At 33.7% G+C, this 25,028-nt stretch overlaps 1 protein-coding gene and 2 non-coding genes across 4 annotated transcripts in view; all 3 read left to right on the top strand.

Annotated features, from left to right (window-relative positions):
• The window catches only part of LOC120630370 (contactin-associated protein-like 5), a 38,641-nt gene that overhangs the window by 11,714 nt on the left and 1,899 nt on the right, over positions 1-25,028 (top strand). For both annotated transcript variants that reach the window (XM_039899582.1, XM_039899581.1), the window contains exons 9-25: positions 592-1,206; positions 2,658-2,838; positions 3,433-3,550; positions 3,904-4,052; positions 5,085-5,287; positions 7,225-7,439; positions 9,155-9,369; positions 10,026-10,199; positions 11,114-11,339; positions 13,135-13,382; positions 21,500-21,928; positions 22,542-22,745; positions 23,260-23,477; positions 23,832-23,911; positions 24,004-24,116; positions 24,393-24,596; positions 24,698-24,891. In XM_039899582.1, coding sequence (XP_039755516.1) covers positions 592-1,206; positions 2,658-2,838; positions 3,433-3,550; positions 3,904-4,052; positions 5,085-5,287; positions 7,225-7,439; positions 9,155-9,369; positions 10,026-10,199; positions 11,114-11,339; positions 13,135-13,382; positions 21,500-21,928; positions 22,542-22,745; positions 23,260-23,477; positions 23,832-23,911; positions 24,004-24,116; positions 24,393-24,596; positions 24,698-24,891 — 3,786 coding nt within the window. The remainder of the gene's footprint in view (positions 1-591; positions 1,207-2,657; positions 2,839-3,432; positions 3,551-3,903; positions 4,053-5,084; positions 5,288-7,224; positions 7,440-9,154; positions 9,370-10,025; positions 10,200-11,113; positions 11,340-13,134; positions 13,383-21,499; positions 21,929-22,541; positions 22,746-23,259; positions 23,478-23,831; positions 23,912-24,003; positions 24,117-24,392; positions 24,597-24,697; positions 24,892-25,028) is intronic.
• Positions 19,299-19,415, top strand: LOC120630756. Its single transcript, XR_005659036.1, has one exon. It is a non-coding gene; the product is annotated as a U5 spliceosomal RNA (small nuclear RNA).
• On the top strand, positions 20,113-20,229 carry LOC120630757. Its single transcript, XR_005659037.1, has one exon. It is a non-coding gene; the product is annotated as a U5 spliceosomal RNA (small nuclear RNA).

Raw genomic sequence — 25,028 nt, 5'->3', positions numbered from 1 at the left:
AATATTTTAAAGCATAGAACTTGTGTTTAAAAATGTATAAAACAGATCAGACTTAATGCTACAATCTTCCGCAGTTCCTTCAAATTTTAAATTAAAAATAAAGAGAAAAAAGTCTCTATTTTCAAATATGTTTTTTTTAATTTACAAAATTACAATTCTTTTTCTTAATAAAAAAAATGTAATAGTAAATACATAGAAATAATAGTAATGAAAGAAACGAACAAAACAACTCAGTACAAAAGTACCAACTACTATAATAATTAGAGAAAAACCAGAATTAAGTAAAACTTTAACATTTCCTGTTTATTTGGTATTTTTTTGTGTGTGTGTGTTATATAAGTAAACAAAATAAACTGTTTTCACAATTAATTATGTTTCCACAATTTAAGAACCAGATTAACATACCCTTTAAAAAAAAATCATAATTTTATGCATTTATAAGTAACAGTCAAAAATGTAGTGGTTATTTTGTTTTGAGTAGTTTATAATAGTGCCAAAAAAATACATTTAAAAAGGCATATAAAATATCGACCAAAAATCTCAAGGTCAGGCACTAAGAGGTTTTAACAATAAGCAATAAATTACTTTCAGACCCGTTTCGACGATTCCGCGCTATTTTATGCGAGCGGCCAGATAGATGACAAACATCATTATATAGCTCTTTCGATACACCTAGAAAAAATCGCCATACAAATCGACTTAGGCGATGGACCCGTTGAAGATTATTTAGGGGATAAAGTTAACAATAATCGATGGCACAACCTTACTGTAATTTTACAAGAAAAAACAGTTTTTGTTTACCTAGACGATATAAGAGCAACTTACGAAGTGCCTGGAGATGCTAAATATGTTTGCATTGACCCTGAAATTTACATATGCGGTGGACCAGATCTGCACAAAATGAAAGGTCTCAAATCGTTTAATAACTTCGCGGGGAATCTCAAGTATGTTTACTACAACGATGTGTCAATACTTTACGAGTTGAAGCAAAATAACCCTAAAGTCCACTACATAGGTGTATTGGATCCTGAATTCGAGGAGATCGATATAGAAGTGATACCTATAACTTATCCTTTCGCCACGTCTCATATATGGTGGCCTTTGAATCAGACCAATAGTATCAATTTGATTTTCGACTTTAAGACTAGTAAGAATATGGCAGTTTTGGCTTACAGTCAAATCACATCGGGACAAGGCTACTGGGAGGTAAGACTACCTGTCTTAAAATAGATATTGTTTTAGCGATAACATAATTTGCTGTTTAAGGAATTATTATTTTATCGACGCAGGAATTAAATTAAATGCATAGCCATTCTGGTACGATGTTTTCTATTCATAAGTTCTTATCTATATCAAGGCAATAGGTATCTAGATGGAAACCGGACTTATAATTTATTTATCTATTTGTATTGCTTGTTAAATTTTAACCATGTAAGTTAATTGGCCTAAACACCAAACTATAAAAGCAGAGCTGTATCTCAATTGCAACTAAATATAGCTAATTAATGTGAAAATTTGTCATCAAATTGCCCAAACTATTATTAAACATTACGTAATTAAAGTGTTTTTTTCCAAAATGTGCTTATTTCATCAGTTCGTTAGTGAGCGTCACAAAATAACTAATTAAGATTAAAAATTAAATATTATTTTTTACCTATCATATATTATAATTTTCTTATAAAACTAATATTTGAAATATTATATATTAATTTTAAAATGTATTTCAACAATATTTGACGGCCGAGTGGCGTAGTGGGCAGCGACCCTGCTTTCTGAGTCCAAGGCCGTGGGTTCGATTCCCACAACTGGAAAATGTTGGTGTGATGAACATGAATGTTTTTCAGTGTCTGGGTGTTTATCTGTATATTATAAGTATTTATGTGTATTATATTCATAAAAAAATATTCATCAGCTATCTCAGTACCCATAACACAAGCTACGCTTACTTTGGGGCTAGATGGCGATGTGTGTGCATTGTCGTAGTATATTTATTATTTATTATTATTATTATTATCTGCGTAGTCTATAAACAACCACACTCAGGAATAAAAACTGAAAACAAAATACATAAACGAAATGATAGGTGCTTTTTTTTTAATTCATTCAAGTAAACAAGATAGATGAACCGCTTTATGCCATAGACGAGCAATCAACCAAAAAATATTAAAATGTAAAAAAACAGTACATTGTGGAATTGAACGCTTCAGTTATATTTTCCAACCGAGTTGAAAAACTCAGTTGAAAACTTAGGTTTCAGAATGTAAAATATGGATTTAACATATTATTTGGTGACTTTCCACAGTGGCTAGCTAAATTTGCTGTCTCTGTCCGTTAAGACTTGAAGTGTTCTTAACAATTATTCATTGTAAAGTCAACATCTCCTGAGGATGCTCGAGTTTCGGAGCGAAACGTGCGTAGAGGATACATTGCCGAAGATCTGTTTGGGGTGGAGTAAATGACACCATACAGATTCTCCTGCTATTCGCGGAGTATAGCAAATTAATCCTTATTTTCATTTTATAAGATTTTTATTTATTTATAGCCTTTTCAACAATCTTATCTCAATGAGTATTGATTGTCTTGCTTTTTAGCATAGGCCTCACCCAGGGAGAGAAAAGATTAACTATATAAGGTTAATAGAAATGATAATATTTTAGGTAAGAATGGTGAAAGAAGAAATAAGATTTGAACTAGTGCCGGATGTTGGCAAAAACGTAACTGTACTGAAATCTGTTAAGTTCAACGTGAGCAGTGACTGGCATAACGTGGAGCTAGATTTTAGGAAAGGTCGGATCAAATTGACTGTGGACTATCATAATAAACATGCGCAGATGTTTGGTAAGTGGGACAGTTACTTCTAAATTGTAGTATTTTTTTTTTTGTGATATTTCAAGGACTAAGCAGATGGCCTACCTGATGGTATGTGGAAAACCGTCACACAGAGCAATCATCGCTCATCTTTTCGTCTCACTAAAAATGTGTCGAAATCGGTTCACTTTTCTAAAAACTACTTTTTACTTTCTTGGTAAAAATTTTGCCAAATTGCTTCTCCAGTTAAAGTGCCACCAAAACGAATTAGCCAGGATAAGCAAACAGACGGACGGACAGACGCAAAATGCAAAAAAGTTGATATGCTATCGTTCAAACAAAACGTATAGACGAAATAAGAAGCAAATTCATATCAATATTATTTTTATTAAAATTCAGTATTCCAATACATCGGACTGGTAAAGAAAAGTGATACCGACAAATTTCATTTAAATTATTACTACATATCTATTGCTCAATAAGAATCCAATAAAGCTCTTTAATTAAGATACAATATAAATGATATGAAATTGATTTAAAATACAATAAGCATCGATACATAACCTTGAATGATACCAGCGACATTCTAAGCAATCAATAGAAATAATTTGTTTCTTGTTACAGGGCTAGACTTTCAGCTGCAGGACAAGATTGTTATTGGAAGTGGATTGAAGTCCGCTAACTTGGGTCTGATTGGTTGCATGAGGAATATAAAAATCAATGGTCTTCTGATTGAACCGAGGTAAATTTCTTCATATCTGGAATGAAAAAAAAACTACTAGTTTTACTCCTTTCGCAATTTTGTGAAATCTAGTGGTTTTGTTTTACATTCATACACACACACACACACACACACACACACACATTCGCACACGCACATACACGCGCACACACACACACACACGTGCACACACACACAGGTATATTACTCACTGAAATGTATTATTGTCATTTTCATACAAATCTCATAACCCTAACAGCTAATCTGTTACCGCTACCACCATGTGAGATTGCAGTCACAGCTAACTTGTAGTGGAATAAAGAAAAAGATACGATGACAATATTTTATTTTTTAATTCAATATAATGTTTTAAGGTTCGTAATAAACACAGAACGAGTAGTGGGAGAAGTAGCAATAGATGACTGTAGATACGTAGACCCTTGTACGAGACCCAATACTTGTGAGCACGGAGGAATTTGCTCTATTAGAGAGGACAGAGTTATATGCAACTGTGAGCATACAGGTAAAATAAATATAATTAATGGCCGTTGTTACTGAACCTAGAAATCGCCTTGGATAGGTAAAGTCTTTATTGAACAAACTAAAAGAGAAAACTAGAAATAACAAAAACAAAAGAAAAAAAGCGCAAATGTACCTCGCTGCGGTCTTTTCGAAGACGTTTAGATTAGATTTAATTTAGTTTTACATAGTTTATTTTAGGTTATATTTATAAAACAAAATGTGAAAGTGATATTATCTTATATCTTTAAATTGGCAATTCTTGTATATATATAATTGGAATCTCGGAATCGGCTACAACGATTTTCATGAAATTTAGTATACAGGGGGTTTCGGGGGCGATAAATCGATCTAGCTAAGATTCATTGTTATTTGGTGCAACGATGTTGTACGGGTCAGCTAGTTATGTTAATACCAGGAATTAAAAAAAAAATCATACTATGTTAAAACATAAATAAGTTGGTAATTAGTAACGTAAAATATAAAAATTAAATATTGGCAACACTGTCAAAGGGGCGGTCATTTTGTGCAATAAAATGTGCAAACGTGTACAGCGGGTGATGTAGAGAACTATGCTAGGAGTATCTCTACGTGATCAAATCAGAAATGAGGAGATCTGTCTAAGATGATATGAACTAGATGATCTGATAAGAACTAGAGTTACCGACATAGCTCAGCGAGTCGCGAAGCTGAAGTGGCAATGGGCAGGGCACATAGCTCGGAGAACCGATGGACGTTGGGGTCTTAAGGTGCTGGAATGGCGACCCCGTACCGGTAAACGCAGCGTAGGTCGGCCCCCAACGAGGTGGACAGATGACTTCAGGCGAGTCGCTGGGAGCCGCTGGAGGCAAGCGGCCCGGGACCGTGTATTGTGGAACTCCCTACAAAAGACCTCTGTCCAGTAGTGGACGTCGATTGGTTGACATGATGATGATAATGATGACTCACGCGTTTCATTTCGAACAATACCAAGCCTACGCGTCTCCGTTTGCTCCATTCGATACATACAGATTTAAAAAAACTATCCGCGTTCCAGGTTACATCGGCGAGAATTGTCATTTCGCCACCTTCAGGAAAACTTGTGAAGAGTTAGCTCTCCTGGGATATACAAGGAACGATGTTTACCTTATAGACATCGATGGTAACGGCAAGTTCCCGCCAGCTCATGTCAAATGTGAATTTCAAATAGAAGCGGATTCCTCTACGACTGTGGTTGAGCACAACTTGCCTAGCCAAGTGGTAATGATTTTACTTTTATTTATTATTAGCGTACCCAGCCCGCTTTGCTGGGCTAGATTTTGCTTTATTTTATTTAAACAATAAATTTACATCATTAAATTTTTAATTTAAGTCTCATAATATATTAAATCATTTATTTCTCTCCGTATTCATTCTCTTCTATTCTCTTCTCGAGCGGTTGAAGATCATTATCTACACCCATTTACACCCAACAATAGAATATCATCATAGTAAATAAAACCTGTATTTGACAGTTTGACAGTTCAAAAATAGGAGTGCTCCGATCGTCACCAAACTTTACAGGCTTACTCGCCAGTTCAATCCAAGTGATGAGCATAAATGTTTTTCAGTGTCTGGGTATTTTATATGTATATTATAAGTATTTATGTATTTTATTCATAAAAAATTCATCAGTCATCTCAGTACCCATAACACAAGCTACGCTTACTTTGGGGCTAGATGGCGATGTGTGCATTGTCTTAGTATATATACATAAAAACAATGCAGCTTAGCGGCAGAAATAAGCTTGGCGATAGTAACCCGGAAATCTCTACTACTACTGTAGTTGAGTAGTGTGAGCGCAGAAGATGGTAGTAGAAGCACCAAACACCGTTACCATCTTAGACTGCATTATCACTTACCATGATGAAATGAAATGAAATTTTATTCGCTGAATATGAGCTTACATAGGGTCTTGTTATAATATAACATTCCTCCATATTCTACTATTAAGCATGCGAAATGTAAAGTGCACAACAAGAACAATCATTACACATGTCTGCATAATCTTGTTGAGCAAGCATTGAAAAGTTATTTATTAAATTATACAGGTAATATCAATATTATCATAATAATATCAAAATAATATAATTTTTAATTCGAAGTCTCTCGGATATTGTATAGAAACATTTTGTACACAGCCAATGCGCCAGATTTTTCTTAAAAACACGCGTAGGTAGATTTTTTAGACCTGCATCTAATTTATTGTATATTTTAACGCACTTAGCAAAGGGGGATTTTGCGGTTTGTTTTAATTTATGAGATTGAAGTCAAGGGCTAAATTGTACTGTAATAAAAATAAATTGTACTTCTCGCTCCGGATGTTATCATTGCGTAACATACCTTTAATTATAATCAAAAATAATATATTTACAAGTCATGGTACAAGCTGTGGCAATGACAATAGACACTAAGAGCACAGTTATAAATCTGTGATAATACATAATACGAGGTGATACACAATACTAATAGGTGGGAAACGTGGCAGTTATCTTCGGATTGTGTTCTATTGTTACAATATTTTTGTTGCCTTAGCCTTCAATACTGAAAAATGATGGAGTGGAGTGATAGCTCCATAAAACAAGTATTAAATAGCCTTGGAGATAAGACATCGTAGATACCACACAGACAAACCGATTTAAATATTCTGCTCATTAAAAAAGCGTGATACTTTTTTATGAAAACTCCGGAAAACTGAATTCATACAAATTTTTAAATCTGTCGTACATGATGGTTCACAGATTTTGAAAGACCATAAATAAGCTTTTGAGCATGATAAACCAACTTGTAATCGGATAGAAGCAGGCGGAAATCCATGATATATTATGAAAATTAAGCTTAATTTGCAATTGTCCGCGAAAAGCAGGAGAATTTGTATGGTGTAATTCATAATTTCTTCAATCCTTATATACTTTCAAACAGATCTTCGGCAATGTACCCTCTGCGATGCGTTTCGCTCGTTCGAGCGGAACGTAGCGTAGATGAAATTATAAATAACAGCATACAGATCCTCCTGCTCTTTGCGGACTATAGCAAATTAAGCTTAATTTTCATAATATAACTTGTAATCGGTCCATCCGTTAAGAAGTTACAAGAAAATTAGTGCGTCTCAGAGTAACTTTGTTGATGTTTTTTATTTTCATTTCATAACTTCAAAGGACGTCAGGTCTGCACTCCAAGGTCAAGACTTTAGCTTCAAAATCAAGTACCGTGAATTTACAGCAGAAATGCTCCAAGAACTTATATCTCATTCGTTGTTCTGCCGTCAATACATGAAGTATGACTGCAATATGGCGCCTTTAGAGTTACACAGTGCTACGTGGTTTATATCTTCTTCGAACAACACTGTGGATTATATTGGGAATGTAAAAAGGTAAGTACTTAGTTGGTTAGTTTTATATTTACCAATCTATTATTTTCAAGATTTAGTTATATGTTAATTGTAAACAAAAGAAGAAAAACCAATTCTTCGCTGTGTAATATATGGTTGTTGTTGCACTAGGAGACGTGCATGACATCACTAACTTCCACCACGTATCCAAACCAAAAGTAGTGAAATTATTACGTGCAGTAACGAAAATTAAATTATTTTTTTAATCAAAAACATTTTGTTTGTGTGTATGGGAGTGTGTGTTTACCAGAGAGTTATTGTAAAAATTGTAATTATTGAAGTTTGGCAGTAATTATTATCTCCTTTCCTATTATTATAGTTAATGTAGAATAAAAGAAGGTCAACTGAAATCAGTTGATAATTTCCTATTCAGCCAGTCAAAAAAATATTCTTCATAAAAAAAAAAAGTTTTTGCTGTTTGGAAATCAGCGGAAACAAATAAAATTATTCAATCCGTAAAACAAAAAAGTTATTAAAACTAATACATATAATCACAAAATGAAACAAATGTTTTACTACAAACACCTAATAATGATAATGTTCTCAATGTAGATTCGAAAGCGAATTTGCACCTTGGCCATAATAATTAAACCTTTATTAATGGAATCTACTGGCACCCCAAAAGGTCGCTATTTAACAGATTTCTCTCGGACCTGAAACCGCAATACATTACGATCCTTGCTCCCTCGATTGTTCCTTTCTGCACATTCATTCTGACCTTGACCGACCGTTTTAGTAAAGGTAAAATGACTTTCGAATTTAAACGGACCTTTATTGAAATTTATTGCGCACAATAAATTAAGACTTTAAATTATTAACGAAATTGCATTATTAACGTTATGACAACTTTTGTTGTTTTAGTTCTTATAATCTTAAGTAATCACTTGAGTAACCCTTGTCATATTAAGGGCTGATTTTTAATCGCCAAAAAATCACGATTTTATAGTTGTTGCATAATATGAAGTCATAATTAATTCATTCCTCAGACAGATTGGAATGAAATTATAAAATAAATTATAAATGAATTATCATGCACACATTGTAGAAGTGTAAAACATGTTACCTATATTATGTTTAGGATTAGTTTTCAACTATCGGCACTGCCTAAAACATAAAAGTCTTGCTAAGTTGCTATAACCAATTGACTCAAATCTTTATTATGGCCAGCATCAAGCAATATAGTTTAATTTTCCTCATCTATATGAAATCACCTAACGAAACACAGATAATATTTAAACGCGTCAATGAGGTACCAACATGAGTTGAAATAAACTAAATAAGTTACAAAGGAGGACTTTACAACGGAAAAGAATAGAATAGAAGAATTTATTGCAACACAACACATATAGGAAAAACACAAGGAAAACAGTAAAAGTTCTTAGTACTAGGGTGCATAGGCGGCCTTATCACCAAAAGTGATGTTTTAAAGGCAACCTGATCGTACGAATCCGATAAAAAGGTGGAACATGGATGGTGCATAAAGTATGTAACAAATAATAAAATAAAATAAACTTACACGCACATACATATTATATTTACAAAGTACGGGTATAGATGTATAATACTAGAATAGATAATTATGATATATATTTATGCTAATAATTTTGACAATGGCAATTTGAAGTCCTTATTCATATCCATTAACTAAAAGTGTATTTAAAAGAAATTTGTAAACATATAAACATTCGTCTTGCCAGAGGCTACTGTCCATGTGGAGTCAATACTACTTGCGTGAATCCAACACAATCATGCAACTGTGATGCAAACGAAAACAAATGGCTCTCTGATGAAGGAACATTGACTGATCCGAGAAGTTTAGGTATCACTGAGATGTTCTTCCTACAACAGAAAGATTTAACTGAAGAAGCTCAGGGGCGTATTACGCTAGGACCATTAGAATGTGTTGAAACTAGTGAGTAATTATGTTTTACTTTTAATATTTCATATAATATTCCAATTACAAGGTTGGTACGGTAATGGCTGAATACGCAAACAGCACAAGTGTTTATCTTTCAATCGAGCTTAACGTGTAAAATCTGAAACCAAAAAAAACATGGAAGTCTAGCTCATTTTTCAAAAGAACTACTGATATCTTCAAAAAGTAAATATAGCCAAAAATCATGGCACTATTTCACGTGAGCACGATGAGAAAATGAACACACTTTCAATAAAATCTATCTTGGACACACAAATAATTTGTATCCAGCGAACAAAAAGTCTTTTTTTAAGTTTGCATGTTTGTAATCTATTTTTTTTTATTAAATCTCCATGTTTATCGACTTCAATTATTATATTAATATTATTTAGCCTTAAAATATCATCATCATCACATCAACCGATAGACGTCCACTGCTGGACATAGGTCTTTTGTAGGGAGTTTCAAGTTCCACGATTCTGAGCCGCTTGGATCCAACGGCTACCTGCGACGCGCTTAATGTCGTCTGTCCACCTCGTTGGGGGTCGACCAACGCTGCGCTTACCAGTACGGGGCTGCCATTCCAGCACCTTGGGACCCCAAGATATAATTTATACTATCTAGATCAATATGAAATATATGTTCGCCTTTAGATACCCAACGCTACGTTGTAACATTCACAACATCGCAATCATACATCGAAGTACCAGGTTGGCGAAAAGGAGATATTGCTTTTAGCTTTCGGACAACAGGAACCAGTGCAATATTGCTGTTCCAACCTCCCATAAGACCAAACTATCCATCTTTTATGGTCGCTTTGACGAGTGGTAAGTACTCTTGAAATCTTTATTGTTTGCCAAAGTTATAATAATGTAATGTGACAGAGCTCGTGAGAGGTAGTACTATCGCCATGATTATTTCTGCCGCTAAACAGCATTGTTGCAATGCTGTTTCCGATCTGAAGGTTGTGATTCAGGCGCACGAGGCTTGGCACCTGTTCCTGAAATTAATGGACACAAGGCAACATGTTGCAAAACGTGCATACCCTGTGAAGTGTTGCTCTGTTTATATTCGACGGTTTTCCACTTAGCATCAGGTGGGCCATTTGTTTGGTTCGTCTACTATTACTATAAAAAAATATCAAGGTTCAAGGACACCTACTTATGCTTTCAAGTATTTTTTCTTACCGTAAATAGTTAGTTGGCAGTAATTATTTTAACGAAGACTATATAATAAATTTTAAATATCACTTTATCTTTATTCATCTTTACGAACAATTTGAAATATCGGTAATCGTGATCGGTTTATTATTTTTGATGATCACAATGACATGAACTTGAGAGAGGCCTGTCATTGAACAATCACGATTATCGATCGACGATGATGTACCAGTCATAAAGTCGATCAGTGAAAGTTCGTTAGACATCTTAAACTGCTATTTAAAATCGTAAATTGAGTAATGTTATTTATTCGAAATACTATTTATTTTAAAAAAGATATATGGCTTGCTTTAACGGTAAAGAAAAACATAGCGAGGAAACCTGCATGGGTGAGAGTTCGTTATAATGTTCTCAAGGGCGTAGGAAGACTACCAATCCGCTCTTGGACAGCGTGGTATTCTAGGGCCTAAACCCTTCTCACTCTGAGACGAAACCCGTGCCCTGTAATGGGTTGAAATGATGAATTGTAATCAAGCTCATATTTTACATGAAACTTAAATAAATCTTGGTGACTCTTGCAGAACATGAACTCACATTCAATTTCACACTTAACACTGGCACTACAAGAAAACTAGTAATAAATTCTAAAAGGAAACTCAACGGTGGTGAATGGCACAAAATTTGGATTGACTACAACTTCTACCACGTACGGTTCATGTTGAACACCGAGTATCAGATGCTAAATCTCTTGCAAGAAGAAGAGTTCGGTCCATTTGAAGGGTCTATGTTTATTGGAGGTGCTACTGCGTGAGTATACAATGCAAAAGTTGTATGTTTAATAGTTTTTAAATTACTGAAACTTATTTAAGCTCAAAAAGTAGCAGGGTTTCTAGCATGTCTGACTACGGATCATAAAAGTCTGGGCTTGTTTCCTAGGTCGTCTCCAAAGATTTTATTGGGGTATTGGTAATGGGGTTTTCTGCCGATCAATTCTCAGGTGTTTGTGTAATTAAAACATAATAGAACCTTTTAAACTCTCCAACTTGCATTAAACCAGCGTGCACTCAATACTGTAAATACCTCTTCTATGAAAGTAAAAAATATGGCCAAAATGCAACACAAGATTATCATGAAAAAATGTATTATGAGATTTATTTTTTTCTTTCATACTATTTATTTGACCAAAGTGTATTAAGCAAAGATCAATATAATTTTCTACAGATTCTGCTTAAGATTCATTCAGATAATTAAGAATTTAAAAATTCAAAAGTAATAACTAAGTGTTATTACTATTGTAATTCCCAATATCTCGAAATCTACACTCATAATAAAACTGTAACTAGGGGGTTGCTTTATAATCGATACTGAGTCCAAAACAGATTTTTATTTAATTATTGTCTGTCTGTGAAAACCACTAAACGGATTTATATAAAATTTGGTATAGTGGTAGCTGATATTCCAGATCAACATATAAGATACTTTTAATCCCGATAAACTATGAGTTTCCTACGGGAAATGGGATGAAAATTTTTATCAATTTTACTTTATTTCATTTATTAATTTGATTCGGTACAGACGAAGTTACGCGAGTCAGCTAGTATGTTTATTTATTTTATTTATTTAACTCTTTATTTGTACACCACAATGAAGTTAGGAAAATAAAAAAAAACAAAAGAAATACAAAGACAGAAGTAGAATACAAAAGGCGGCCTTATCGCTAAGTAGCGATCTCTGCCAGGCAACCTTTGGATTAGGACAAGATGAGAGAGAGCGGACAGGTGGTGTAAAATTATTATAAACGTACATTCAAATAGCTAAATACAAATACATAAACAAAATTGCACAAATAAGAAAAATACAATAAATAAATATAAAATAATAAACTAATATATACTCAATCATACACATATATGAACATATAGATAATAAAAATAAACATAATCAAGGTATAATAAATGTCGTCATTATAGTGCAAGATAATATGCTTTCACCGCGTTTTTAAATGTTTCAAGCGATTTTGCCTCACGTATATTTAGTGGGAGCGCATTCCACAACTCAATAGCTTGCACTGTAAACGAGAGTTTATAGAACTTCGTCTTGTGAAAAGGCATGTGAAGTGTCAGCATACGACATGATCTTAAATCAGCAGGCAATCCTACAAAATCAAATTTTTCCTTCAAGTACGAAGGTGTTTTAGGATTAAATAACACACAGTACAGAAGTGAAAGGACATGCATATCTCGGCGACGGCGAATAGGGAGCCACTTGAGCTTTTGTCGAAATTCAGATACGTGGTCATACTTGCGTAGGCCAAATATGAACCGAATAGCAAGATTTTGGAGACGCTCAAGTTTGTTAAGCTGGTCCTCAGTCAAATTAAGATAGCTTGCGTCCGCATAGTCAAGAATAGATAGAAGGAGGGAATGTGCCAACATAACTTTAGTCGGGATTGGGAGAATAGATCTTAGGCGTCGCAGCGAGCCCATGGTGGCAAACATACGTATGTTGTTAGATTTCCAGCGAAGCGAATACCTTAAACAGTTGCTTATTGCTTTCCTATTGGAAACCTAGCAGATTATAAAAGCATTTCTCAAAATTTCAGAGAACATTTAAAAAAATCCGCAGTCCATCAAGGTTTGATAGGCTGTTTCCGTGGTTTAGTAGTGAATGGTGAAATCCTCGATATATACAGCTACATGTCCGTCCATTTATCTGAAATCATAAAGGACTGCAAGCCATCGTGTGTGCCAAACCCTTGTCAGAATAAAGCCACTTGTAAGGAATTATGGTCAACGTACGAGTGCATCTGCAAGAACCCTTGGGCACATTTGGGACTGCATTGTGAAGAAAGTAAGTTACGAAATTTAATTTACTAACTAAATTATCTAATGTTGTCTTTTGCTGAGGTATCGCACGGACTAACGGGTGGCATTTTAACCTAAAAGCTTTCAGATTTATTATATGTTTTATTATATTTAATTATATGTTTAATGTTAGAATTTATACCATGTATCTAGTTTAGTTTGCAATATTTTTATGTAGGTAGAAATTTTTATTGCCGCACCAACCCGTTCCTTACAAAAACTACTATCGCCAAAGGTTGTCTGGGAGAGATCGCCTTAGCGATAAGACCGCCTTTGCACACCTAAACTAGTTTTTTTATTTTTTTTTTATTTTTGTAAATGTGTTTCTTTGTATTTTGTTTTTGTGTGTGCAATAAAGAATTTATTATTATGATTATTATTTAATTAATTCCAGCTTTGAATTAATTAAAATTAATTAATTAAATTCAGTATTCTCCAGTAAATATGGAGAATACTGAATCTTTTTTATTTATTTTTACACTTTATTTGTACACCACAAAAAGAAAAAAATCACAACAAGGGGAAACTTAATAATAAGGATACAAAAGGCGGCCTTATCGCTTAGTAGCGGTATTTCCAGGCAACCTTAGGATTAGGAAAACAAAGAGAGACCGATTGACGGAGTGTATTATTTTTACATACATACTTTCGAATAATTACACACACAATATCTAATAAATATAAAAAATAATAAACTAATATCTTAATATATATAAATCTCCTGTCACGATGTTTGTCCGCGATGGACTCCTAAACTACTGAACCGATTTTAAATTAAATTGGCACACCGTGAGCAGTCTGGTCCAACTTAAGAGATAGGATAGCTTAGATCTTTAAGTAAAGTCACAATTTTATTTTATTGCAAATTATTTGTCTATAATTAATTGACAGTCACATGTTATATGTATATACAACTATACTCATTTAAGGCTTAGCGATACTGAATACTTTAAAAACAAAATCAAACGCAGACGAAGTCAACAGCTAGTATTCTATAAAATACGATACATACTTGAATAAGTAAGAAAAATATCACCTAATGTCGTCTTTATTGCTTAAGATAATGGGCTTTAACAGCATATTAATATGTGTTTTATGTGTCAAACTCTAATTAATATCCGAAGATATTCCACAAATATATAAAAAAATAGTTAAATAATTATTTTAGAAGCATCATCATCTATAATTTATTTGCCAAAACTAACCAAGACTGAAGACGCTTAGTTTATGGCTTATCAATCTAAATTAATATAGCCAGCAAATATATTATTCGTTGTAATACGTGCTTTACTTCCTGTTTTTTAACGAACACTTTCGTGGTGAGTTTTAAAAATGAATTCATTAAAGTGCTAAAGTTGGTAATAGGTACCTAAATCTGCAAACATTGCAATGTTTATAACATTTAAAATTGCCTAACAAATATCCTATTGCAAAAAAAGGTAATTTGCCGTTACACAAGAAAAGACAATGCTAATAAGATTGTCACGATTTATCGCGTTGGTTACCTAATCTTGAATACAGAAAGGTTTTATCAAACTCTGATATCTCACATTTTAATTTTATTATCGTTATAATATCTTTTATCAAGCTTGTATCCTATTATAAGTGGTGCAAATTATTCTTCAAATGTCACGTAATAAATCTGTATGGTAAAATTATTTTAATTTTCGTATAAATCCATGTTGTGATACCTTTTGACAGAACCAAAAAAAATCCAAAATTTGCATTTTATTTATGTTACCGAAAATATACTTATATCTCACATTTTTATTACTACTACTACTTAAGTAAATATCAAAAATCATTCCAGCTTGTATTCTCTTCTAAGACGTGCAAAATATACTGCAAATGCCACGTACTGTAAGGTAGAATTATTGATAAAAAATAAAATATCCATTTCATTTATGATACCGAAAATATACTTCTATTCTAGTAGGTAGTGGTAGGAAATAAAAATATTCGCGAACAAAACATAACAAGTTAGTAATAATTTAACAATAATAGAACTAACTAAAGATCGTTAGTCTCACTACAATAACTTGCATAATTGATATAAACCGGACGATCGTAAAATGTGCTATAGAAATCGCTGACCAGAGATTTTACCAATTATTTCCTGCACTTACACCAGTTCATCACATCATCATCACCTCAACCAATTGACGTCCACTGCTGGACATAGGTCTTTTGTAGGGAGTTCCACAATACACGGACCTGGGCCGCTTGCCTCCGGCTTAGGACCGTGTTAAGGAGGTTACATCAGTTAAGGAGTGTTAAGTAATTAAGTGTGTTAATTAAGTGTTAGGTTAAGTAAAGAAAATGTTTGTTTAGTGACCAGAGATTCTACCAATTATTTCCTGCACTTACACCAGTTAAGGAGTGTTTTTTATCGAAAATGTTTATTTTAGGTACAATTTACTTATTTACTTTTTGGTACTAATTACTACTCGCATGATAAGGCCTCGTTTTTACTGAAACTCAAAATAAGCAAATTTATAATTGAAACTTAACTAATTAGCATTAGCCATGTTAGCCATTGTCTATCTCACTTTAAGTGAATGGGCAGGCAAAAGGAAGGGTTATCTTCTGCTTATTTTCTCCCACAGTTTTATCCACTCTCCGAGCTGGGGCGGACGGGTGGACTAAAATACGTGTACTAATATTTAACTTCTCCTCTTGGGACAAGAAAAGGGTATGCCTTGTTATTGGATATAAACGGGACATAACATTTTTGTCACCTGTCTTTAGTAGTCGTGCTATAGAGCTGACATTTTCCGTCTTCTATCACGAAAAGGACGAGAAAATGGAAGACATAAATAACTTGGGGCGCAGTGTCAATTGAGACCAAATCAATGGTTGAGACGATTGTGCAAAATTGATATCAATGCCATTAATTGCACTTCGTTATCATCAATCCATTACCGGGCCGATATAGGGTACGGGTCTCCCCCACAATGAGAAGGGAACCAGGGAACTCATTATGGAGGAGACCACACACCACGCTGGCCCAGTGCGCCTTTGAGAACATTATAGAACTCTCAGGCATGCAGGTTTCCTCACGATGCCTTTATCGTCGAAGCAGAGATATTTGAGTAATTAAAACATATTGACGGCCGACTGGCGCAGTGGGCAGCGACCCTGCTTTCTGAGTCCAAGGCCGTGGGTTCGATTCCCACAACTGGAAAATGATTGTGTTATGAGCATAAGTGTTTTTCAGTGTCTGGGTGTTTATATGTACTTTCTAAGTATTTATTTATATATAATTCCTAAAAATATTCATCAGTCATCTTAGTACCCATAACACAAGCTACGCTTACTTTGGGGCTAGGTGGCGATGTGTGTATTGTCGTAGTATATTTATTTATTTATTTATTTATATATATGTAGTTAAAAAGTTATAGGTACTTGCTGAGACTCGTTTAAATTATATACGTATTTGTATCTTTACATTTTGGTATTTATGTATATCTATCAACACTCTTGGCACTATCCCGTTCTCTTGATGTAATATCTACTATCTACAATGGTTGCCTGTAAGAGATTGCTTGCAGTAATAAGGCCGCCTTTGCATGTCTACATTGTGTACTGTATACTCCTTACTGTTTCTTTTCCTGTATGTTATACGTGCAATAAAGTGTTTCTTCTTCTTCTTCTTGTTCTCGAACTCGGTACCCCGAAAGTGTAGACAAAGTGTTACCTACTGGGCTATCACCTATAAGTGTTAGCCCCACTACGCCGTTTCGTTGACTTCACGTCATATCTTAGCATCTGCTGACATCGTCAAGGTCAAGACAACCTGTCACCAAAAATAGAAAAGGTTGTGGGTAGGTACCTAAAGAAGGCCAAGCACTTTATTCTTTTCATCTGTCGTCTACTAAAAATGAATTTAAAAAAGCATCGAAGATTTTTTGTCTTTCGGAATTAATTCATTTGGAATTAATGAATGCAAAATCTTAAGTGTTTTATTGTGAGTTGAAAACGTCCCTGACATTTGGCTGGTGGCCGATGGATATCTGTAGCAAACAAACGAAACAAGAAAAATTATAAAGATATTTGCATCTGTTTTATTATTGAATATTAACTTCGCGAGACCCAGATGTTCTTAAGATTAATCAAACTGAGGCTCAGAACTAAGGTTCAGATTTCACATTAGAAAGGTGTTATCAGTTGAAGTGTTGTTTTGCTATTCCGACTTTATGCCACGTTTATTAATAAACCCTATAGAGTCCTGATTCTTTCTGATCGACATTCTAACCGTAGTACGGATAAACAATAAATATAATTTGTGGTGTATACAATTTCTAGTCGGTGTTTAAATTATTATCAAAGTATTTTGGCGCAGTTAAATACCATACAACATTAGGGCCAATCCCATGAGTAACCGCCACCTATTATTGACGGCCGATTAGCGCAGTGGGCAGCGACCCTGCTTTCCGAGCCCAAGGCTGTGGGTTCATTCCCACAACTTGAAAATGTTTGTGTGCTAAAAATGAATGTTTTTTTTTCAGTTTCTGGGTGTTTATCTGTACTCTGTATAATAAAGTACTTATGTAAATTATTCATAAAAATATTCATAAGCCATCTTAGTACCCATAACACAAGCTACGCTTTCTTTGGCGCTACATAGCGATGTGTGTATGGTCGTAGTTTATTTATTTATTTACCTATGTCACGATGTTTGGATACTGTAAATAAGGATACGTTGATCTTTCGAGTTTTCGATATTGTTTAGAAGAGGATATATTTTAAACCGAATAAACAACCTCAGCGTCGTGAGAGTCTTCTCCGTTTTGGCTTATAAGATTAATCGAGGGAGCGATCCTTAATTTTATTTTAAATAAATAAATAAAATATATACTACGACAATACACACTCTCGCCATCTAGCCCCAAAGTAAGCGTATGTTAGTAGCTTGTGTTATGGGTACTAAGATGACTGATGCATTTTTTATGATTAGTCATATATAAATACTTATAATATACAAATTATATAAATACTTGTAATATACAAATTAACACCCAGACACTGAAAAACATTTATGTTCATCACACAAACATTTTCCAGTTGTGGGAATCAAACCCACGGCCTTGGACTTAGAAAGCAGGGTCGCTGCCCACTGCGCCAGTCTGCCGTCAAAAAAATACCGGAAGCATGGCTTATTTCCCCAGTACTGTTCTTTATTCATGGTCACTAGGATACAGACCCCTTTCTAGTAACGTTATAAAGCGGTTGCATCACCAACTATGTATAAAAGTAAGGTCCTTAGTAATCTGTTGGAATAAGTATCGAATGAACGGTCGTCTTTTGCAATGACCGGACTACATCGTTCGGATAATAATATGGCAGATTTCACTGCTTGGACTAATTTTTACGGAACCGGGGCCTCGTCTGCCCGGGGGTGAATTTATTATCAATCTAATCCAACAATTTCAAGTGTACAACTAAATTTAGTTATGCTATCCTTTTCCAACTCTTCTCCGTAGTAAGAGATAACACAACTTAATCTCATCCAGTTGGGTCATAACCGGTTTGAAGGGTGACATTTTATATGCGGCGTCCTCTTTGTCGCCACTTATACCTGCATTGAGAGCAACTAACAAACGAGGTATTTTTTGTTTGTTCAGATCGGCACTAGATGTCACTGCATGAACTTTTATTCGTTGTACGGAATTATTTAATACAATATAACACGTTATAGTTTCAAGGTAAAGTTATCAAAATATCTCTGGCTACTGAATATTCAAATAACGTTGATAATTTATTTTAAATTATAAATTATCAAAAATTAACCTGCAGTTTAGTGTTTTCTAAGACACCCGATAGATGACACTGTACTGATAAAAGTACAAGGTATCGTTGTGTTCATACAAAATTACATAAGCCGTCCATACCGAAGTTTTGTTAACTCTGGTTTCCCTTCAAAACGTATAAATCTTTCGCCTTTTACTAAAGATTTCCGTGGAGGGGAACACTCAAATGAGTCTTTAAAATTTTTTCAAGCTTCGCACCTTGTGAAGCTTTATTATTCTACATCAATTACAATAAGTATATAGTATTAATTATTAAATTATGAACATATTGTAGAAGAATCAGATAACAAATTATTAAATTCGTTGACTAAAATTATCTTTTGTTACAGATATTTTGATAAATTAACTAAGTATACACGAAACTTGTAAATAATTACTAGCCCACAACCTTATTCCGTACGTTAAGGATATTGAAACGAAATCCCATAAAAATAAGAGATTTGATCTCTTATTATGTACCTATCACATAACTTACTAGAAGTCCTCTATTGAAAAATTCTCTTAACTGTCTTGCAGTTTGACTGGATACCAATTTTGGAAGTGACTAGTTTAAGTCATAATCAGTAGCTATACAAATACTTAGTATAAATATTTACGAAATTAGGTTGCCTCTTATTAAGCTTATTTGATTTTGTGAACAATTGCATAATCAGAAAACATTTTTTTTAAATGTCTGTCCATCTGTGTGTCTGTTTGTCATATGAACACAAATAACTTAAGTTTCATATGTGAGCATTTCATGAAACATTCAATCAGTTGAAACTTGAATATTGTCATCATAAAATCCACCCAGCCTGCAACTGAGTGTTTTCTGAGGTGTCCGATAGATGTCACTGTACTGATAAAAGTACAAGGTATCGTTGTGTTCATACAAAATTACATAAGCCGTCCATACCGAAGTTTTGTTAACTCTGGTTTCCCTTCAAAACGTATAAATCTTTCGCCTTTTACTAAAGATTTCCGTGGAGGGGAACACTCAAATGAGTCTTTTAAATTTTTTCAAGCTTCGCAACTTGTGGAGCTTTATAATTATTATAATATTTTAGTTTATTATGTAATAAAAGTAATTTTGAAAATATTCAATTCATAAACAAACAATAAAATAATAAAAATATTTGAATAGCTTGTTAAAAATAAACAATAAATCTATTGATAAAATCCGTCCAAAATTTGTACGAGGTCCGCGGTACTTACCGCATTTACCAAATTTCGTTATTTATAGTATATTTTATTATTTACTAAGTCGTATATTTTCATTAAAGTTCGGATAATTTAAAACGTTAAATAAAAATAAGTAAGAATTATGTTTAAGGAAACATACTAGAAATTAGCAGACTAATTTGAAAAAGACTTGTTGAACTTTGAACGTAGTTATTTAACTTAACACTACTTAGTACACTAAGAACAGCAGGAGTACAAAAGGTAAATTTGTACAATTAAAATATGCAAATGATTGAATTCAATACTTCTATTAGAGTTATAAATATTTATTTGGTGTCAAAAATATTGAAATTATCTTTAATTATATATTAACAACAATTTATATTTAGTTGATGTAGTTTATGTTATGACATATTTTTGATATATTGCACTATACCGTTTCCATAATCATTTGCTTCTTTCATTATGCGTCCAGACGGACGAGATCGCTTAAAACGATAAGACCACCTTTGCGCATTTTCAATTTTGTTCTTTTAGTTTTGTTTATTATTGCGTGCAATAAATAATTTATCGATATAAAAAATTAAACAACTGAAATTGAACTAACCTGAACAATTAGGTTCTAAAAATGCAGTCATTCATAATATAGTGGATAGATTTTATGCTATTTATGTGTAAAATATAATTTTTATTAATACATCACTATAACCTAAAATAAACTATTTAAAAACTAAATAAAATCTAAAACGTCCTCGAAACCACCGCAGCGAGGCACAGTTCCTAAGATGCTGGCAGTATTGCCCCTCTGGATGGCCAAACTAATTCGTTGGCCAAGGTAACTGCCCGCTCTAGGATCACCGGTAGACTCGATAACCCTTTTCGATAAGATATATATATATATATATATATTTATGTGTAAGATGTATTGTAATAGATACATTAAAGTGGGTATATTCACTGTAAGTTTGTCTGGAAAGTCGGTTACAGTTAATGTACAAAACTGTTCTTCGTTACAAAACTATTTCATTTCCTCGCAAAAAAGTGAAAATCAGAATGAATAGTTTAGTCATGAAATGGCTGATTTTATGCACTTCTGGAAGATCTCCTATGAACTTCTTTTGTGAATTTTTAGACATAAATGAGAAGGCATTAACATTCCAAACCAAAGAGGCGTATCTAAAGAAGAACTATCTAGTAGACAACGCGACAGAAGCGGAGAAGATGCGACTAAAAAAAATGATGACAGAAAACGTCCTAATGAACCTAAGAACTTACGACGACAACGCGTTAGTTCTATACGCGAACGACAATCTCAATAACTTCATTCATCTATTCATTCACAATGGAACGGAAATCATATATCTGTTCAACAACGAAGATGAAATCGTACAAATGAATGTGACTCACGAGAAAATCAACAAAGGGGAAAGTGTACAGATCGCTATCATAAGGACGGAGAATACGACCACTCTGCATGTTAATGATAAGAACACAACGATTAATAAAGTCGCTAAGCTCCTGTCTAACTACACTAATAAGCCTTGGAAGAATGCCGATTTGGGTAAGTAGACAATGCTTTAAATTTTTACTACTCTGGTCTTATTTTTTTTGTATCTGAATAATTTCAAACTATTCATTTAATTGATAAAGTTTTCGATATTTGAATAGCATACTTTTGTGACATAACTCGTCCGGGCCGGGAGTTTCGTCCGCTAAGCAGCATAGCAGTGTTCTAATCTGAACGGTATGGTTGCTGGTGCAATTACAGCCGGCACATGATACATAAAACCTCAGGTTTGTGGACACAGGGCGGCTCTTTGTAGGGCCTTTTCCTTTCATGCCCTGGCCAGTGTTTCTTTGTTTTTTGACTAGCAGGGCTAGCATGCACGCCTCGACATAATTAATTACCGCTACACGTTACTCGTATTATTTGCATAGAGATAGACCGTAGACAAGATAAAGGGTAGACATAACTGACAAGTAGCTTGCATGCTAGCTTGGAACCCTCGAAGGTTTAGTTTAAAGTTTACGCACGTAGTTATTGCCATCAACATTTTTTATATAATGTAATGTATAAAAATTGCGTATTTGAAGAAAGACTTTGACATAACGTTTTTTAATTTGTTAAATTGCATTAGGGGCTGCGTTCATAACACTCTGTTTATACATTTTAGAGGTGATCCGTCCACAAAGACCTCCAGCCCCTCCAACAGACTACTTCCAAATGAACCTCGGCGGTTACGACCCATATTCCCTACATCTAGCACCCAGAGCAATTCTTCTACCGCAAGGCGGATATGTGGGTTGTGTGAGAGGATTCAAGATAGCTGATCACGTTGTTGATCTATCGAAAAAAGCTCAGCAGAATATTGAACAAGGTAAAGAACATATATTCCTCTGGATTTTTTATAATATCCGCATCTATTGTCTATATTTTTATGAAGTTATCGGATATTCAGTTGATTGAATTTATACAAAAAATAATTAAAGAGCTCCGTCAAGTATTACTTCGTCCACGTTTTTTTCGGTTTTTAAAAGTCTCGGCGGTGCCTTTTTTGGCAAAATTTTTAAATTTCATGATAGATAAATAGTTTCACATCACATATGACGAAGATTTTATCACCCAGGAACTTGTTAAGTTTGACGTTTTAATGCCGCCAGTAGTTTGGTTCAAATAAATCTCTTAATCAAACTAATTGACACGTCTCAAATAATCATTTCTACGGAAAGCTTTGTAAAAAGGACTACATTATTAATTTTAGATCCGTCAATTCAGTTCAGATATTTGCGTACAAACGAATTAAAACCAACACCAGACTTTCTATTATTTAGTTTGTACCTTTTTATAAAGTACTATGAATATTCATAATCCAATCCAAAACCATCAACCAGATCTAACAGGCGTCCTACCAGAATGCAACATGAAATGTGATTCGGAGCCTTGTAAAAATGGCGGCATCTGTACCGAGGACTTTACAAACCAGGAGAGCAGCTGCGATTGCGAACTAACAAGTTATTTCGGTGAATATTGCATGGAAGAAAAAGGCGCTGATTTTAATGGGGAAAGCATTTTACAGAGGAAATTCGTTTTGGCTGGACCCGTGTTAAAAGTAAGCTTCAAACACGTGTTTTAGTTAGTTACGAAGTAACAAAATTTTCAGGATTGCCCAAAATTTACTAGGTTTGGGCACGCATCTAGGACCCATTCCTGTTATTTAAATTTTAAACCAGGACACCTCTGTCTAGTGATTGTTACGCTTTTACTTTTTAGGATTTTTGATCCTATCACACATTACAAATAACAGAATTTCATATTTTTTTGATATAACTCTTCAACATCATCATTGTTTCAACTGATGAATGTCTACTACTTGATTTAGGTATTTTCAGTTTTATTAATTGTACTTGCTTTAAAAGCTCTGCAATCAAGTCGATTATTATTCGTACTGAATATTTTATTGCAGGTAAAAATTAATTTAGCATTCTCCAGCAACGACCTTCGGCAAAAGAATACAGTTCTTTTACTAGTTCAAACGGAAAACAAGTGAGTTTCTTATCTATCTATCTAATATTTCTTAAGTTGAAACGCAAAATAACTGAAATTATAATATTAATTATTGTCATTTCTTATTATAGGCGTAGTTATTATTTACTAGTAGCAATAACACAAGATGGCTACTTAAAATTCGAGGAAGATAGAGAAGAGTCTGCTTACGGTGCTGAAGTCAAGAACCGAAATTTTCTTAATGGTTAGTTAGCTAGTTTTTAATCAGATATTAACAACAACTCTTACATTTAGTATTAGACAAAACCTAGTGAATAAATATTAAATAAGAGTCCAAAGTCTATAAAAATAGAAAACTCATTGAGGAATATATTATTTAATTTTCGGAAGCAACGGAGTCTTATTATGTTTGTGAAACCTAAACTATGAATAAAAACGCAAAGTTTGAATTAAAATAATAATAACAAATTATAAATGCTTCATAAAAACTGAAAAAATACTGCAAAACACTTTCTTGCAGGAGCACGTCACACAGTATATTATACTAGAATAGGACAAGATGCAATGTTACTAATAGACAGAATAGAAATTCCCTTAGAAAAATTACCTCCAGAAGGTCTATGGGAAGTATATGATGTAGGTTCTAATGAAGTGCAGATTGGAGGTCTCAATACTACAGATCCAAGACTCAAAATATACAAGGGATATAATGGATGTCTTTCCAGTGAGTAGTGTTCATTTTAATTTATTTGATTTGAAGTTTCAATACGAGAGAAAAGAAATATTGAATTATTTATCATTCAATATCAACTTCCATGATTCCAGATATCTTCGTAGAAATAAATGATTATGAGATGAAACCACTAGAAGAATACATGCTCTTTACAAGATCAGACACAGAAAAAGTAAATGCTGTTAACGCGCAAGGAGTTCGAAGTGCACAATGTTCATCCGATTTTGATGAAGCTTGGCCTGAGCATGATCAACTAGGAGCTACACATAACGGCAGTTTTCTTATTGTAATTATTTTTAATGTTTTTCTTGTAATTTATAGAACTTGTTCGTGATATAGATACTGCATAAAAATCCTTTGAAAATAACACTAATGACTCTTAAAATCTACTGTAACTTTCGAAATCAAGATACTCGAAATAAA

This window comes from Pararge aegeria, chromosome 16 (genome assembly GCF_905163445.1).
Source record: "Pararge aegeria chromosome 16, ilParAegt1.1, whole genome shotgun sequence".
NCBI lineage: Eukaryota > Metazoa > Arthropoda > Insecta > Lepidoptera > Nymphalidae > Pararge > Pararge aegeria.
Note: the sequence above shows the minus strand (reverse complement) of the source record. Positions and strands in the feature narration are given on the sequence as shown.